Source organism: Pomacea canaliculata, linkage group LG14 (assembly GCF_003073045.1).
Source record: "Pomacea canaliculata isolate SZHN2017 linkage group LG14, ASM307304v1, whole genome shotgun sequence".
NCBI classification, from domain to species: Eukaryota; Metazoa; Mollusca; class Gastropoda; order Architaenioglossa; family Ampullariidae; genus Pomacea; species Pomacea canaliculata.
In genome coordinates this window covers 6,152,082-6,171,646 of record NC_037603.1, presented here as the reverse complement: position 1 = coordinate 6,171,646, position 19,565 = coordinate 6,152,082, and the positions used below count along the sequence as shown (strand labels likewise).

The following is a 19,565-nucleotide window of genomic DNA, read 5'->3' as shown; positions in this document are numbered from 1 at the left end:
GTACATCAAAAATCAAAATGATGCAAAAAATCATGTAAAATTTTACTGTTACTGTTTATGAAGGATGATATTTTTTTTTAAAGTCTACATTAATGATGGGTGGGAAGCTAGAAAACAAACACCACCGCTCTGGATTTTAAAAATGTATGCATTTATTACCTACTTTCAATGTTGAAAATTAAGTGTTATTTCATAATCAAAGCACTCCTTCCCCACTCCCCAAAAGCAAGCAAACAAACAAACCCTTCTACATCATTTACTTGCCACACTCTTGACAATGTCAAGGTCTTTGATCCTTCTTGGTGGGATGCAAGGGAAACAGCATACTAAAAGCATTTACAGAAACACATATCAAATTCTTTTGTAAAACTGACAAATAAGAGGTGTGTAAATTATACAAATACATGGCTCCATTTTCAGTGTGAACAACATCGCATCAAGTGTACCCAACAAAATACTGGCAAAACAAAAATTGCATACAAAGAAAACAAAGGTTTTGAGTCAACATCTTAACCAGTCTATTTTCTGCCCCGCCTTGCTTGTCATATGCACGGTACAAACAGTGAAACTGGGTCACTACTAGGCAAGATACTGAAAGCATAATAAATTATATTTTCTGATTATACAGTGCTGCTCTGTACAGTTTCCTGCACATAAAAGGCATCATTATTGTAATGAATGTAGTAAAAATAAAAATACAAATCATTCCTTAAGTAATATCAAAGGTACAGAGGAGAGTACAACACATCTCAGATTGCAGGGGAAGCCAGGAAAACAAACAATTCATGTTGCAAAAGTAGCAGAGTATGAAATATTACAGCCACCAATGAAGATTTGGACAAAGATTTGTGAAGTGAATCAGAAACAAACAAAAAACCCAACAAACTGTTCTATGTTCTCCTCATAGAAGTAGAAAGTCTTGTTTAAAACTTTCTGGCTTGTGTTATTGTTCATTCTGCATGTGTACTAATGGAATATCTTCGCACTGGGGCACCTCTTTGCTATGTGCTCCATATTGCTGAATTACCACCTAGAAACAAAAAGCGTCACGCAATCAGAGCTAGATCGTCTGTTAACGAAAATACCCAACTTCCATTCAGATTTGAGAATGCTCTTCTGGCTAGTCAAGTATATGACACAGTCACTGTTTGCCCATGATCAGATTTTGTACAGCTGAGCAATGAATGAAAACAGAGAGAGAAAAACAAATCACACAAGGTACATAGATTAAAAGGCCTGAGATCATGTTCCATGAATTGAGAATAAAAAAAACTGAGACCAAGGATTTAAAATGCAGCCAGCCATACTATGTGAGTCCCACGCTTTCTGCATCTCCCTCTTTTTTTAATTGTTGTGGTTGCCATGATGTTCATACATGCTGTTGTAAGACACAACAATGTTGAGTAGGCTTGACAAAAACCTGGCTCAAAAAGGTGGTCAATACACGTCTGCCAAAGCAACATGAGACTGAAGCTCTTCCATAACACACCAGGTAATTTAGTCTTTCAGTTATATCATTAATAATATTTTATTTTTTTATACAGGGGTAAATGGATGCTTTATTATACTTGTACAGTGTCATTTTGTTACTTCGGACTGAGAAACCTGTCATCACTTAAGGTATTTTAACTGGTTGTCACCATACATTTACACTTTCACTCTCCAATTTTTTTTAAACGAAAAGTCAAGGAAAATATAGTGTAAACCAACTATGGACTACCCATAAAACAACTATAAAAACAAAATCAAAAAGGCTTTAACACTGGCTCCTCGCATTCAGAGAAATATGATCTTCAAAAAGTGTAAAAGCACAAAACTGACTCCCACCCCCACAAAAACAAACTAGTAGAATAATGATCTCCAGTTACTCTCAAGGCATGTAGACGAAGGCATCAGATGATGGCACAATTTTTCTGAAGGTAAAAAAATAGTATACAAAAGTGCTACTGATCTAGTGCCAAAACAGACAAAACACTCCACTAAGAGAAACTGCATTTGTTTCAATTATTCATGACTAACTAAAATCAAAATATTGACAATGTTTTTGGCATTTCCTGATGGGTAACACAATGAATCCAACATTTTAAAGAAAACAGGTGGAAAAGATTTTTCAAAAAGAATTATATGGCAATTTTAACATTTTCGGAAAACAGAAAAAAGATGCCAGCACTTTATGGTAAAAGGGCATAAAAGCATTTCAAGATGCAATGATTCTAATGCATTCAAGAAAACATGCAAGAAAAGTATGGCGGTGACATTGATACTTTTTACAAAGTTCAAATGTTCCTACTTTCATCTACATCCAACATTATTCACAATCCACATCTGGAAGTCCTCTCACCTCACATCTGCTGAGTTAACAATGCACTGTTTTGCACTTGATGGCTCTCTTTCCCCAGCCTTGCACACAACAAAGCTTGCACAAAATTGTCTGCAGAAATAATTTAACCTTTATAAACTGATCTTCAAGCTTATAAATTTAAAACAAAAGTGAAAAGTGTCAAATGACATTTAATAAAACCCATCAAGCTGCTCATACCATGGTACGAATTACAGTACCTAGCTTACTTCAACATCTTGTGTCTACCTTGCCACTACTTCCATGCCATGGCACAAAATATAGTACCTAGCTTAGCTTTATATCTTGTCGTCCCTGCCACTAGCTCCAGTCTCTACTATGACTGGACTGGACATATCCAACAAACCCAGTGGAAATACATATATGCCATGGCAACAACCCAACCTAATCCTTTCATTTTGCTATTTATTCCAATACTTTAAAGGTACTTTATATTATATTAAATGGTAAACATCTGTAACTGTTAACATTAATGTGCAAAGACCAAATAAATAGAGAAAGAAGTAATGCTGGTTACAAGCCAATAGGCAAACTCTGCTGTGAGAGGTCTGCAGGAAACATGTTTGGTGAAGCAGAGCTAGCTAACAGGACTACAGCTAAGGGGCTGTTTGGGGTTTGGAAACAAACCTCATCTTCTCTTATCTGACATGAGAACAAAGAGAGCAGGGCCATAGCATGCAGCTTCTCTCACCTGGTCAGTGCAGCAAATTCTCACCTGGTCAGTTATACAAATGCCTCATGCAAGAAAGAACCTTTCCACCCATCACAGCAAATAACTGCATGTCAACAATAAGACAGCACAAACAATAGCAGGCTTTGGTATACGTGCAATCCATGAAAATAGGAATTTCCTTATCTTCAAACCATGTCAACCAAGTTTTATCAGTTGTACAGACATACAAATACATATTGTACAGCCTGAAAATATTTTGATTTTTCTTCCAGGCAGGCAAGCCACAAATTCTCTGCATCACCTGTACAGTATTTATTTTAAGCACCAAAATGCAAATATATATGTATTAGGTATGTATACATGCACATGCAATACTGCAACTGCATGAAAACATTAATTCATGCGCGCTCACCCCAACTCTCCAACACTGACGCATTCTTTTACAAATATTCAAGTAATCAATCATACAAATATGCACAAATGTGAAAACAGATAAAAGTGAGAAAAAAATCGCTATAGTCTATGTCAGTGATCTTATTTTTTGACATTGCTAATACATTTCATTACATTTTTGTTACTAAATAATTTTCTGCTTTACTGGATCTCTAAGTAAGGACAGCTTTTACATGAATTATCTTGATTTGAAAAAGAATAGGACACACTGGTAATGGCAAGCCAAATTCTCAGGTAAATTTCTGAACTCACAGCAAAATGAAGCATTTTACCGACCACTTTCCGCCCATAAATTTCCACATTATCGTAGACACTACAGAAACAGAGCACTAAAAAAAGATTCTCTTTAGATTAATGACCAATACAAGCTTAAAATTAACCTGGGTATCCACCATGACCCTTTTGTGAGCAGATTTCTCTACAAGAATTATGGACAATCTGAATCAAATTTAGAAGTGCACAGAAAATCATGACTAGCTCCTATCATCTACCATGGTACTTACAATCCTATCTACATTATTGCAGATGTATACACAAATTCACATGCACATGTTGATGCAAGCACACACATGACCATGAACTGCACACATGCACTCTCTCTCCTAGGCACACAAATTCTCTCTCTGTAAGTGTTCTTCTCCACTTGAAAGTATATCTAAAAGAACCACCCTTTACCCACTACAAAATGCCTCTGCATGTTGTCACCTTAGAAGCCAACTATCTCCACAAACCCCATCCCTCCCCACAACTGGCAACCATACTGCCCATCACCATTCCATGGTGTAGACTAGGAGACATTTTGCATGCTTCATGAAGGAATAAAGAGGTCACATCAAGGCTTGAAGGCTGAGATCTTGGTATGATGTCAAAGGTCACAATATCCAAGTAGAAAGCTTAAGACAAATAACTTAATAGACAGCAGGGGATGTCATTTCTCTCCCTCCTCTTTCTAACACAGTGAAGGTGGATTACACTTTTTCTTTAAATAGCAAATATAATGATGCTTGATATATATATATCTAGCAGCACATTATTAGGAAGAAAAATAAGAAGAAATTGTCATCATCTACTGCCAATGCACTATGTGTGTGGTTCTGCATGATCACACTAGACACACAAGCATGACCACTGCAGTGATTAAGTCAGCTGACCCAGCAGTAATTGATGATGATGATGACGACGATGGCAGTAGGTCTCACGACTGCTTTTCCAGAGTAATTTCCACAGCTTCTTCACATCCCCAGATTTCTGAAAATATATACAGAGAAGATAAACAGAGAAAATATACAGAGAAAGTATACACAGAAAATATGGGTCAACATGTCATTTCATCAACCAATGATTTCAGACTTTATAAAAGCATATAAGGATGATCAAAACAAAATGTTGCCTGCAATCACTGAATCATTCTGCAGAATGTCAACAAGGCAATGAACTTGAACATTGTGCATTTGATTCTGTGAAGACTTACTGTAGTCAGATCTGGATTCAGTTTAATCTGACTTTTGCATAAGTATATGATTATCTAGTACTAAACAAGAGCTTCCCACATTCTAGCCAGTGCTGCCAAAAGCAGAGCCCTTAGTCAAACAACTCTACTGCCGCAGCTAGGTACACAGAAGTGATAATGACATCTTTATGACCCTCACAGCACTTCCTCTCTAGTACATCTCAGTAACCTTGTGACCTTTCACAGATGAAAGAAAACCGGTGGAGGTGGGTGCTGATAGAACGAGAAGGAATGGTTACCTATGCAATTGAGTGTGTGTGCATGTGTGGGCGCATGCACCTTCGTGTGTGTGTGTGTGTAAAAACCATGGATTACCACATTGAATCATGACTGTCACTAAAGACAATCTGATGATGCCATAACTTGGGAATGTCCTTCCCTAGTCCTTAGTAAACTCAGCTAGGACTGGAAACTGGGCGGGCAGTATGAAGCTTTCCTGCTCAGGTTATCTGGGTTTACCCACACAGACCCTGACATGATCGCAAACATTTATATCTGCATCATCACAGTTTTGGTCTACATTTCCAGACGTGTTTGCGCTTGTGAGATCAGATGTCTGCGTACATCACTGCTTCAAATGTCTGGTGGTGTCTGTGTCCATCTGGGCCAGTTGAAGTGCACATGTATGCACGCATGTGTATGTGTGTTTGTGTTAAGGAGTGTCAGAGTGGACATAGGAAAACACAGGGTGAGAGTATGAGGAGAAATGCAGTATGATGACAGCTTTCAGTGTTTTTACAGTTTCATGTCCGATGGTTACACACATTGTGGGGATTCCCCATAGTTTGGATGTGTTCAACATCCTTGCCGCACAAAGTGGGTCTTTTTGAACTGCCCCTCCATCTCTGTCAACCACTCATAGTAAACAATCTTCCTGGTGGGAGGAAAGAACCCGGATCGTAAGTCACCCTAGTCAACTGCCGTCTGCAGGTGGCGGAGGATGGGGAAAAAAATCTCAGCGAAGCTTAATTACCTCTCTGTCCATTCCTTCATCTCTCTGATGACACACCACTTAGTGGGTAATTTTTCAGGCTAATCTGCAGCAGACATCCATCATACCGGTAGTATCGATCTGTGCTCCACTCCTCTGGCAAACGCGATTACCACTGGTGTCAGAATGACACAGCATCTGTGACTGGTCTGGACAATCAAGTCAGCACCACTGCTGTCACAATGACACACCCACAGCATCCATGACTCCTCACCACTGCTGTCAGAATGTCATCTAAAAACATCCAGACCTCCTCTAACCAGAGACACCAAATTAGACATGACTGATCCGCGCTCGTGGCTGTGGTCAGGAACAAGACTGAACATGATGACGACGTCGCAGCTACACCCGACACCCGGTTTGTAACGGGCAGCAAACCGAGGGGACACAAACATGTAGGCCGCCTGGGGTGGGTGGCTGGGAAGAGGGTAGGTGGTTAAGGGGTTAGAGAAAGTCGGGAGTCTGGCGTTGCCCGCGAGCAAGAATGCCTCTTTCCTATCGGCAGTGTGAGGGGGCATCCACGCCTCTCCCCTTCTCCCATGCTCCCACCACTCCTTCCTTCTTGGTTTTCACAGCCGCACTGCATGATGTGAGCGGCAGCTACCGACTGGGATTCACAGCTGTAAATCAGCCGCGTAATAAGCGGAGGGAAGGAGGTAAAAGGGGGGGGCGAGGCAACAGGGATGATTATCGCGAGAAGCATATGTAAGGTGAGCTATCATTGAAATGAGGCCGAAAACTGTTTAATTTTGTGAAAACACTAGTATTAAAAACAAAAACACACAGTGCTTTTCAGTCATTTCGTCAGTTGTAATGTATTTATACAGTGCTATATTGTGTTCACTGCTATATCAGTGGTCTAGTCATATGTGTGTGTGTATGCTTGCGCGTATGGGCCTGTATGAAATTTCCTTAACATATACACAGGTCTACAGTATGTTTTCTTTACCTATCTTTACCCTCACTGGATCTCTCTGTGAATTTCCCCAACATGTTCAGACCTACGATATGCTCTTTTTTAATCTGCAATCTTCTTAAAACTCCCTCAGTGTGCATGCATGCTTCCGTGTGTTCGTGTATACAGACATTATCTACTTGAATCTCTCTCTCTCACATACACACACTTTAAAATATTCATATAGGAAGAACAGCGCTGTGACGGGATAGGTCAGCCGGATGTCGGGTGCTCTAGGTACGTATCCGCTGTGAATACCAGTCACGCCAGTTCATCGTCACCACACCCACGCCACACCAGTGGTAATACTGTATTTTTCACCCCTGTATGATCCAGAGTGTCAAAGCCGGCTACTCGCGTGTCCGACATGCTAGCTAGAGAAAGAGGGCGGTGGCAGGCCCATCGTGTCAAGTCATCTGTCAGGCGCTATCAACCCTCTATTACAACCTACGTGCTAAAGGTCAAAATATCCCACAAGATCGACAAGTAGTATAGCCTACTCCTCCTCTCTCCTTTACAACCCCTGTACCCTACTGGAGAATTTAAGACGAAATATGATGCAACGCGCCCTGCGAGGTGGACAAAAAATGGTGTCATACTTTTCCTGACACTCCTCCCCTACCTACCTACCCCACTCCCTTCTCAACACCTTTCACCAGCAGCTGCTTGTCCGACCACCACTACACACTCTCTTTTCCCCCAGGCTGGCATGGCAGGTTTCTGCATTGCCCCCGAGAGCTGAGAGAGTGCAATAAACACTCAGAATGTTCTCATCAAACACTTATCAGACTTACCGTTCGATGGGAATTTTTTTGGAAAGTTCTGATGCTGAATTTGAGAGGGACACGGCGGTAGGTGAGACTCGCGAAAAGCACTCTGCCTCCCTCACGATACTGTACTTATCTGTCCCAATCATACTGCCGTTAACTTTTTGTTTGATCATTCTTATATACCCATCTTGCGAGACCATAATAATAATAATACTTTGGATTCTGCAACTTTTCCTCTCCGATCTTTTATTACACAAGGTAGAGTGTCTCTACACAGTGGCATATCACTGCACAAGACAGTAGATCACCATAAGGCCATGAAGGTAAAATACGTGACTACGGCAGAGCCAGCCTGACGTTCGTGGGGACTACGTGACTACGCGGGGGGATATGTTAAGTGCCGGGTCTATGTACATACAACAGGGCCTAGTTACAATGGTGGAGATCTATGTGATTACAGGCTGTCGGTTTTTTTTTTTTTTCTTCTTCAGCTGCGTGTCAAGGAACATGGCCGTCAGGTTTCCAGTTGTTAACATCAACTGAAGTGTGTTTTTTATACTTGCTTTGACGTCCCACAGTGTCTCTGCCAATGTGTCTTCTACAGACCAAAGCTTTGTCTGTGTGTCTGTGGAGAAGTCAGAATTTGGAGGTATGTGGGCCCTTCTCGTGCAGGCAGTCCTCATCATGTGACAGTACCAGGAGGTGCAAGTAAGTCGACAGTGTGCAGCGCCCAGCTCGCGCGAACGTTACCTGTGTAGACCTGTTTAAGAGTTGTGCTTCTGGTTCACCCCTTGGTTCCGGAGAGTTTCTTGGTCAGTTGCAGTCTTCTTGTGGCCCGTCCATCTTCTGGATGTGTAGACCGCATACTATCCTCATGTCTAGCTTCATGCCAAGTTACCTTCCTGATGCAACTCTTTGTTGTTGATAGCTTCAGGGTCTGTTGTGTATTTGAGAGGGAGAAGAGGGTGGTAGTTGAGTTGATAGTCACAAACCAGTCTGTCGCCCATCTGGAGGTTTTATTGATGGCCTCCTGCATCATGACAGTTGAAATATGGGTGGACTCGGTAGCAGATTGTTCCGCTCCACTAGCCATCGCTTCTGGGGTGGGATTTTCAGCTCACAATCCATTAGGGCTCGTGTGCACAAGCGAACTTAAACATGAACTTAAGCTTAAGTTGGCTGACTCAACTTTAAGTACAATGGAAAAGTATCGCCAAGGCAGTGGGCAGCATGGGTTGTTGGGTTCAGATCCTGCCACATGCAATCCCTCTTTCTTGAGGCGCCCCTTGATCACATGGGTAACTAGCTCACCACCAGATGGCCTTAGCTTCCAAGTGGGCGTAAGACACCATTACCAAGAAGCCATCAGGCCTGAAGACCCTTCGCATCCGTTTCCGCACTCGTCGCCAAAGTGATTTTCATCTCCACACCATTGCTGCTACATATGTAGCGGCATTAGCATTTATAAGTTTGTGCTTACACGCACCGTTCTGACGAGCAGATAAGAAAGGAAATCCTGATGGCAACACGACCACGCCTATCTATAGCACTCAGTGAATTCACGGAATATGTCACACAGTATTCCATGCACTACTTTATATTCTACTTTACGATCTAGTATGGACGTCACACGGGATTTCATTTTAAAGAATTAGTAGGGTGCGAGATACTATTTCTCCATTTCCAGGCGATTCTCTCCCCCATTTCCGTTTTTGAGGTACACGCCGACAAACACCAGCACACAGAAAGAGGTCGCCATCATCATGATAGTGCATGGATACATCTGCGTTGTCAAGGCCACTGGCAGGAAGCTAGAACCATATAGTAATTAGACACGTGACCATGTCCCTATTTGGTCCTCCTGTGCATGATGTTTGTGCATCACAGGGAAGGGAAGCCGTGCTCACATGTTTGTTGAAGCAATATCTTGGACCTAATCATTAAAAAATAAAATAAACCCTACATGTCCTGTCAGGCTGACCTCTTTCAACAGTAGTTCCACTAGCCCCAGCCCCCCTGCACCCTTTGTTGTTTGTATTTTGCAACTATGCTACTGTTGTTTCTCATACTGCTCTTCTGTTCAAGCGCCCTCGGCTAAACACCGAGCAGAGAAATGGGCTGTAAATATATACACAGTGGACGAAATATGAGACACACACCTGGGGCGCCTTGCCTACGAACATCGCAGTGAGGCTCCGGGTGATGAATGTCAGGGCGTGGACACAGTGCAAGTACCGGAGACAGGACAGCAAACTAAAATCTACTTGACACATAGCCCTGACATCTGACATCCACGGGGACCGAAGACTGATTTTTTTAACTGGTGTTTTATGCCCATCCAGCGACTACATTTAAATCACGGCCAAGCAGCCGACCCTGTAAACAGTTGCTACATGCCGAGAAAGAACAGCGTGCCTGAGATGAGGTCCGAACCCACACCACCCGATCCTCGCTGTATTTGTGACAAGCACTGTAACCGTTGCACCACCGAGACTACCCCGACTATGGAGTGGAACGGGTAGAGAAAGAAAAGCGGAGCGCGTCGCCGTGTTTTGGTTACCGACAATCGTCGGCTTACTATCGGGTCAAATCTGGCTTGCCTGACAGCTGGATACGCTGGATAACAAACTTTTATCCCCAGTTTGTTCTCTCCTCGTTTCATGGCGTGGATATCGGGTTCCGGAAAGCTTGGCAGCATTGTTCGCACACTTGAGACGCCAGTCCCGCTTATGAGAACGACACAATGGAGACCAAACGCGAAGGGTTTGAGATATCTTTACTCCCACGCCAACCCACCCCAATCCCACGATCAACTTCAAACTATCGAACTACAGTTGCCGCACAGCAAGCAAGATATCCCATGCCTTCTACACCAGACATCAGCACGACATCTTTCATGTTAAGCTTAATGCTTCGTCACTCTCGTCGGCGCTGGTAACCAACTGACGCGGGTCTCTGGCCGCAGCGGTGTCCCCCAAAACTGATCAGGAAAAAAGAACACGTCCGTCACGGAAACAAAGGTCTCTCGGTTTTAAACAGCCACTGTCGCGACCGCAGAGAAACAGCTGCCAACAACGAGTTCCAGTAATACAGAATCACATGCTAGCCAACGCCAGCAGACAGCTCTAGACAACGCATTAGTGACCGAATAGTACGTGAACAGTGTAAACATTTTAATGCGGCAAAGTACACTCACAGAACTTAGTCCATCGCCTGATCATAAAAGAAAAAAATATTCTTGATGAGTTTGGCCAGAATCTGACTTCCGATGTATTTTTGCATAATCATTAACCGCTACCCGCTACACACCCGCACGCCCATCGCCAAACTCTGCTTTAGTAATGACATCTTGAAATCTTGGGGGCTACTCCTGTCGCCTATGATTTGGTCATGACATACAGTTGGTGTACGTTGGTCTGAAGAATGTTTAATGTTCTTGAATGTTACTTGTGGTTCCAAAGTGGTAAAAATTATATTACGAAGAGCCAATTGCGGCAATTGTTTAGCAATTTCGTTAGACTAACGCGGATATTCCGACTAGTAAATAATAAAGAAATCAAATGTGTTTCTATCACTGTTCTTTCTAACATCACTGTCTTCTCAAAACACGCACGCTCGCACGCAGAAACACACACACACAAAAGACAGATTCACACGCACGCAAGTACAAACACACAAATTTAGTAACTGATTCCGTGCATGTGCGCCTCTAGCCTCGTTTCTTTTCACAATAATAGAATTAATGGGATTTCAGACGTCAGCCGCAATGCACTGGCAACTTCCGGAAGAGATTACTGAAAAATAAAACAAAAGGGACAGGGTGAATGACTAGAGTGGTGGAGGGGTGTTAAGTGTTAGGGTCTGGGGTCGAGGACGAGTGTGAATCACGGACTGGCAGTCAGCACTGGACAGGGAACAAACAGCCAAAGCGCTTTAGCAACTCTTCGCCTCACGATGTTGACAGAGCGCTGCCATCACTCTTCCGCTCTACCACTGGACAAAAATAATGGAGGACTGATGAAACAATTGTACTTCTGTACATCATCTCTCCCTCACACACACACATGCACTGATGCACAGCGAGCCACTTCTCAATAGGAAGTTATGTTCCGTAACGTAACGGAAAAACCGATGGTGGCCAAGTTATATCACTTGCCTTTAGTACTTCTAACACTGCGACCTTTGTTCGGATTTGTTTCTGTGGTAATGGTGTTATGGTTTATGTAAATTGTTGTCAGATTGAACGCTGCCCGACTTCGCTGGTGTATTAAGAGAATACAAGAGATGTGTCTGACGATAACTCTTTCCTTCTTCCTACGTCGGACAACATCATTTATATCAGATTTCAGAACTTGATTTTGAGGTTTAAACTGATACAGAGGCACGATACTGGTGACCTATGGTTATTATGCTAACTTTCAGAAACAAAAATCCGTTTTTCCAAAATACATTTCCTTGGGTCTTTTTAAATATTTTCGCTCCCATTGCCACATATTGCAGACGAGGTCCCAGCGCAGAACAATGACTACTCCCTTAGCGACAAACAATGAAACAAACGTGACTCAGCTTCTCTCCTTGTCACCAGTGCCTATCTTCATCGACAGATCAATTTATCTCGTTACGGCAGACCTATTCCCGCCCAGAATGATTTTGGTCCTGTGGTAAGTCCATTCTGCTGCCAGAAGGCCTCAACAAAGACGCAACCATTTGTCGCATGGACAGGAAAGGGAATGAACTCTGGGTGAGCCGCGTAATGTCGCAGACGATCGTCTGCCGCCAGCCGATGAACAAAGAACACCATTCGTTAAGTGGATTTATCCAGTCCACATAATAATGATATTTCCGGTTACTATTTGGCCGACATGATAGCGTTCGTCTGCTCCTGAGTTCTATTTCTGTTGAGCATGTCTGAAGCAAGACATTGTGCCTCTGTGACTCAGCTGTCCCTTACCTCTGTCACAGGACACGACAATACACAGAAACCTCTTGGAACATACATTAAGTGTGCATGTGAATGTACATGTAGCTGTGGCTCAGTTTGTGTGTATTCTGTGTGTATGTATATTTTGTATGAATTCCATTACATATAGTCTGTGTATCTTTTAATATATCATTTTCCTCCCTGACATTTAGTCATCAGTGTATGATTCATACAAACGACATATAAAACAGCCACAACTCACACAAATGACAGGTAAAATGGTCATTAGTGTACAGTCATCAATTCACACAAATGACACCTAAAACAACATGAAATTCCTACAGATGATGCTCAAATCACCAGTCCACAATTCGTGCTAATGAGCTATAACTCATCTCACAATGAACCTAAGTTTGCATAATTTGCAATTGTGTGCAATTCATACAAATGATTTGAGGAGCTGGCAATCTTACCAAGTGGTAAATGAAACTAAGCTAAATGCTTTGTTGCCAAAACTAAACATTCTACCACAAATCTACTCCCATCATCAAAGCAATGTAATTATGCTAACATTGTACACTTATCACATTCCATCCTGGCATCAACAAAAGGGAAAGTGAATGAGCTCTTTCACTCTTTGAATCACCATGTATGTTTGCACATAACATAGCATCATAATTCATTCTCTGAAAGGCTGAAAAGGCTAAAGGTCTCATGGCCTGTAGTGGCTGTTGGGGTGGTGAACTATAGTATAAGTGATTCAGCATGTCTAGGATACAACTTGTGCAAAATGAGATCAGCCTTCTGCCACCTTTCACATTCCCTAATACATCAGGCATTAATTTGCTGTTGAGTAGACAGATGGGCTTTTAGCTACTAGTCCAAGCAAACTTTGAACCCACAGTCTTCTGCTCTAAGGGTATGCACACTTACCACAAAAAGCTAATGAACCTCCCTGAAACTTATTTATTTTCACAAGTTGGTTACATGCATTTCTGGAATTACAGCGACAAGCTAAGCAAGCTGCTGCTGGTGGAAAAAGAAAATGGACAAGCCTAAAAATACTCAGCTATTGTTCACAATGTACTAAATGTAGTGTTAATGAGACTATATTTTTCCTCCTGACTCCTGGTTTCTAACATTAAATCTTGTAAGAAAATCCTGTAAATAAGTTTATTTAGTGCTGCTATTTGCTAAAGAAGTGTTATGAAACTGTGTCACAGATGGTGAAAATATGCAGCTGTCAATGCACTGCCAGCAGCACATTTGGACTGTTTGTCTCACCCTATAGTTTGCTGCATATGGCTGGTCTGGAGAGTCACATAAAAATGAAGGACATTCAAAGCAGTCTGTTTTCTCCCACTGGCAGAACTCAGTGCAATTATTAAGCACTGATGCACAAGTCTTATGTCCAGTTCTTATTGAAACAGGATAACAGCACTTCAGTATTCATGCCAGCAGCTAACAGATGTTGGTATGACTGCTGTTCAAGACTGATCAAGACTAGCACAGGTATGAGAATGTCTCCAGGGAAAATATGTTGACCCCCTCCACCCAAGAAAGGAACCAACGCAGAGACCGTGCCCTCAGACCAGAGCCTTTTACATCCACTAAACTGAAAAATGTTATGTCCGCACGACAGGTATTAACAAACCCAGCATAACCCTAACCAGACATATACACACAGCATAATCAGACATATCCACCCAGGATAAACAGTCACCAGATGTACCCATACAGCATAGTCACCAGACATACCCACACAGCATATCTAACACATCACTCTCCTAACATATCTGGTCTTTTTCTGGGAAAAAAAAATGGTTAAAATATCAATTTTTCTACCCACTCCCATAGATGCTCTCTTAACACTAGCAGGTTTTTTTTTCCAAAAAAGTAATTGAGAGATGATAAGCCAGCAAACTGAAATCAGTTTTAACAATCAGGTTAGACTGCACACCAAGCAAACCACTAACTATGCAAAAGAGAAATCTGTAGACTAGCTGGTAGAGAAGTTTCAGTAAACAATGGGGAAAGAAGTCCTTCAGAAGCCAAGGGTTCACTATCTGCACTTGCATATATGATGTGCATATAGATGTGCACTTGCATATATGCATATAAATGTTGACATCTTATTGAAAAAAGACACTAAATGACGTGCATAGTTGCTTCTATCCAGATAATTTTGCTTTCCTTATTGTATAGACAACTGTATTCACATTCGTACAGCAATGCAATAAGGTTTTTCTGCCTAGTCCATCCGATTTCAAATGCATTCATCAGCAATCCTTCTGAGCTGGATTTTTTTCATTGCAGAACATGAACAGATTGTCTGCTTTTGTCTTAGGCAGAATGGCAGGACTATTGTTAAATTGTTGCACATATTCATACAAATGATTTGAGGAGCTGGCAATCTTCTTACCAAGTGGTCAATAAAACACATATCCTTTACTTCTGTAAGCAGGCTTCAGAAACCAGATTTTAAAGCAGAGAATTTCTTGAGACTGCAGACATAATATTGTTGGGAAATATTCCTTTCACTTAAAGCACAACTGTCTTCCTGTGATTTGTTGTATAAAATGTCAACAATGTGGCTTGTTTTTGTCAAGGAAAAAATTCCTCCAACAACACATAGCAGTACTTGTGACAGAGGGACTGAACAGTCTGTTCTCGATGACAGAAATAAAAATCAATCTCTTACCAAAATCTGCCACCACTGCCTGAACAAAGAGTTTCTAAAAATCACATATTCGATGAAGGTGATTCCAGCTCTATATGGAAGATTCATAGAGGCTGCGAACAGTCTATGACTACATGACACACTCTTAAAACCTATTATTATTAGAGCTATTCAATAACCCCACCCCTACCCCACCCAAACTCTCCTCTCTGCTCTCACTGGTAATGTACAGCAGCCCTATGTTTCAGATGTAGCAAACAGCAAGTCTAAGACAGTATGCACAAAGATGAACACATGGGTCTGAAACACCTGATAACGGTAGTGGGAAGACTGACAGGCAAGATATGAGCACGACAGATAACTCCTCCAAACCAACGGAGTTATCCGATGGTCTAAAATGTTTTCAACTTTGATAAGATCCAGTGACTGCCTGCTGCCTGCAGGTCACCTGGGTTTAAGTAGTGGCATCCCTTCTCTTCTGGTTCTTCTTGATACATAACTTCCACTGTCCACCCAGTTTAGGAGTAGCATGACGCTCAGTTCTTCAACCTCAATGCTGTCAACCTGAACACTGAGAAGCCACAAACATGAAATGATCTTTCCTTATCTCTGCTGAACAACAATAATTTTATTTTCTTCCCTTCGACATTTGTTATGGTTGGGGTTGTTGCACACATACACACTCTGTTTTATCTTTATCAGGTCCACATTGGACATAATAAAGCACTTTATGCTCAGTTTTGAGTCAAGACACATTATCAAGAAAATCAGAAGCACTACTTCCTACCAGTTCAACATCTACCAGAACAGAGGGAGGAAGATGTGTGTGTGTTTGCATGTGTTCATATCTGCATGAGTGCATACTCTTGAAGGTGATGATGGAGAGAATGCATATGATCTTCTATAAGCATGCACAACTGTCAACAAAGTAGTCAGATGCTTCACCACATTCCCACTGTCAGTCAATGTTCACCACAATCTGAGTTACAAACTACAGATTGTGAGGACAAAGTGTATCTGAAACTACAGTGCAACTTTCTCCAAACTAATGTGTATATGAGCTTTCTCTGGTCAGCTGCAAACTATCAGCAATCTTATTTTCTTCATTGCTGATGCCTTCATGCAGGAATACAGGAAGAGACACTTAACCAATCTTGCCTAACATCACGCCCCACAGGAAACAGGCCACATGGACAAGGACCCACTCATAAGTTTCAAGAATAAGAAAGGTTTTCCAATATGTAATGACTAGCCAGAAACAGAAAGCCTTGCAAATCACTTAGTCATGATAACATGTAACTCTAACAAAGAAAATATTGTGTGTACTTGATGATATTTTTTAGATCAACAAATATGACTGCAGATTCATGAATGTGCATCCATAAATCTGTGTGAATGTATGTCTGGCTATGATATCTAAAGTGCACACTTACAGCTGCGTACACTGACTCAAGCAAATGTGTACAAATATATGTACACATAAATATATGTCCAGATACACTTTGCTATTGCAGTCAGTGTTAATAATATTATCATAAAATTACGTAGTATTAATACTAACAGTTTGATTGTCTGAGACCTATTTTTCATTTACTATCATTATTATGAAAAATCCCTTTTTTATAAGTAGACTCCTATATGTTTGCTTTGAGTTAGATCTTTGCACGCATACCATCTGACAAATACCTAAAACTGGTCTTGCAGACTATGTATGATTCTCAGTAAACAGTAATTATGTAGCTAAAACACATGATACCACTTATTATGTTCAACATATTAAAATTACAACTGAGAAACAAGGGTTACTTTTGATTAATAGTTTTAACATCTGCACAGCTTCCCTGTATTTGAAATTTTTTTGCACAGAATGGTATGTGATACTTCACACAATGTTTTATACAGTATTTAGTACCACACAGTAACAAGACACATATTTTGGAACCTCAAATAATAAGCACTCTGGGTTAGCTGTCCTAGATCTCTACAATGTTTGTGTACAAGAAAGCTCTGTGAGCATGTTGGTGCATACAATATTTTATGTATCAATATCTATATATACACTCAGAGTTGTATAAATATATATCATTTGAACATGTTGCTACATCCCTGAAAAAAAATGTAAACATTGCTCTGAATAAAGATCAACACTTAGCTTTTAAAAGGTAACTTTTGCAAGGAATAGATTTACTTATATCAAGGTTGCTCACCTTATGAAGAATAGTAGTTTTAAAGAATACTGCAGCATCCAGTAACCTCCTTCACTGGTGAGCTGTTCATTTCTCGAACTATTTCTATGAACAGTTCATTCACATTCTGTGTGCTTTTGGCTGAAGTCTCCAAGTATGGGCACCCCCATTCCTGAGCCAATGCTGCCCCTTCCACTGGAGGTACTTCTCGCTGATGCTCCAAGTCTGCTTTATTTCCAACAAGGATCATGGGTATTCTGTCGACTCCCTTGACCCTTTGGATCTGATCCCGCATGGAACTGATGTCTTGGAATGTCTGGCGACTGGTAATGCTGTAGACTATCACAAAACCCTGTCCATTTTTTATATACAGGTCCCTCATTGATGCAAACTGTTCTGTACCTGCTGTGTCTAGGATTTCCAACACAGATGGTGCACTGTCCACCTCAATCTCTTTTCGGTAGAAATCCTCTATTGTGGGATCATATTTCTCCATAAATGTCCCTGACACAAACTTTACTGTCAGGGCACTTTTACCAACACCTCCACTGCCCAAGACAACCACTTTATATTCCTTCATTGTTTAAAGAAACGCACCAGTTCTGACAAAAGAGCTATTTTTCAATATATATTTTAGCAGTACAAGATCCTGTTACGTACACAATGAAGTACTACAACATAACTGAAGTCATCACGTGTTACTCAGTTTTATCCATTGTCACATGAAACTGTTCTTGCACCTTATCAATTAAAAAGAAAGTCATTGCCGCGGTAACTTACTCACTAGTAGTGGGTGTGAAAAATGACGTCTATCATAGTTTTCATAGTCCGAACAGAAGCGCCTACACTAATCGCCAGCATAAGCCTATCCACTGACCGACCATCCCTCGTGAGGCAGGTGGGCGAACCATTAATGTCCCAGTTGTCAACACACACGATTAGGCCACTGCTAATCCAAGCTGAAAATTCTGGAGGCACACGAACCTGAAATGCGTGACATCATGAAACCTTCTTCTGTCCCAAAAACTGCTGTTGGAGATGCGGCGAAGCAGACTGACGACTTCAATTCGGGCAACCAGGCTGAAGCTAATGTGTCGTCGACCAGGAGACAAGTTTGCTTGAATGTGTACTTGTCAAACAGTTTGTAACTTCTGATTTAAGTCTTCCAGACACATTAACCATCATTAACTGCAACAAAAGTTCACAACTCTGGTCTAAACTAGGAGTAAAAACAAAAATCAGCAAGCTTCCATGCCTTTCTTTGGCACATTCAGCAAAACTCTAGCAAGCTAGCCGAAAAGCAGGCGATGTCTGCCACCGACGCCATTTTGGGTGGGCCAGCTGTCTTTTTTTTTTTTAACCACCCCCCGCCCCACCCACTATCTCCAGGGGAGAGCTCGTTAAGAACAGTCGGCGCGACAATATTGATTGCACGAAAAAAGAATTCGGAATGGTTGTTTGGTTTCACTCTTTGTGTGATTTGCTGAAAGATTTTTTCTAAAACATGGGAACAGACGAGCAATTGTCGTGTTTGTTTCCCTCAGCGCCGTGGACTTATTTTGCTGAACTCTGCTGGCGCGAGCTCAACCTTGTTCGCTATAGCGAAAGAAATAATTGAAAAATATGTAAAAGTGCCAGATGAAGCATCGATAGGACTAGAGCATCGATCGATCAACCTATAACGGATCACTTGATAAAAGTGCATGTTATGAATAATAACTTTAATTAATTCTATGGTGAGTGTACGGAACTGTTAAAATTTTATATCACATTTTAAGAATATCTCAGAAGTCTATGAAGATCCATTAAATGAATTTATACTTCCATGCAAAGCCCCAAACTTGAGTTGTAACATCGTGGCACAACGAGTCATATTTGTGTTCTTAAAAGTTAACGAATATTTATCATGAACAAATGAGCACGTGTGCACTCGGACTGAGAGTGCTATGTGCATAAACAGAGACACTAGATAGAGTCAGTGGGAGAAAAGAAATAAACTTTGTGTGTAAAATTTGTTAAGTAAATATTTAGAACAGTTTTGGGAAAATATATTCCTACAAGAATTCC

General features: G+C 41.3%; 1 protein-coding gene across 1 annotated transcript; it reads right to left on the bottom strand.

Moving 5' to 3' along the window:
- Nucleotides 1-2,287: 2,287 nt before the first annotated feature.
- On the bottom strand, nucleotides 2,288-19,227 carry LOC112555116 (ras-related protein Rap-2c-like). The gene is made up of 2 exons (XM_025223331.1): nucleotides 17,520-19,227; nucleotides 2,288-4,733 (listed from the first exon to the last, which is right to left on the bottom strand). Exon 1 carries the CDS (start codon nucleotides 18,076-18,078, stop codon nucleotides 17,539-17,541), a length of 540 nt encoding a protein of 179 aa, XP_025079116.1. The 5' UTR covers nucleotides 18,079-19,227; the 3' UTR covers nucleotides 2,288-4,733; nucleotides 17,520-17,538.
- Between the last annotated feature and the right edge of the window lie 338 nt (nucleotides 19,228-19,565).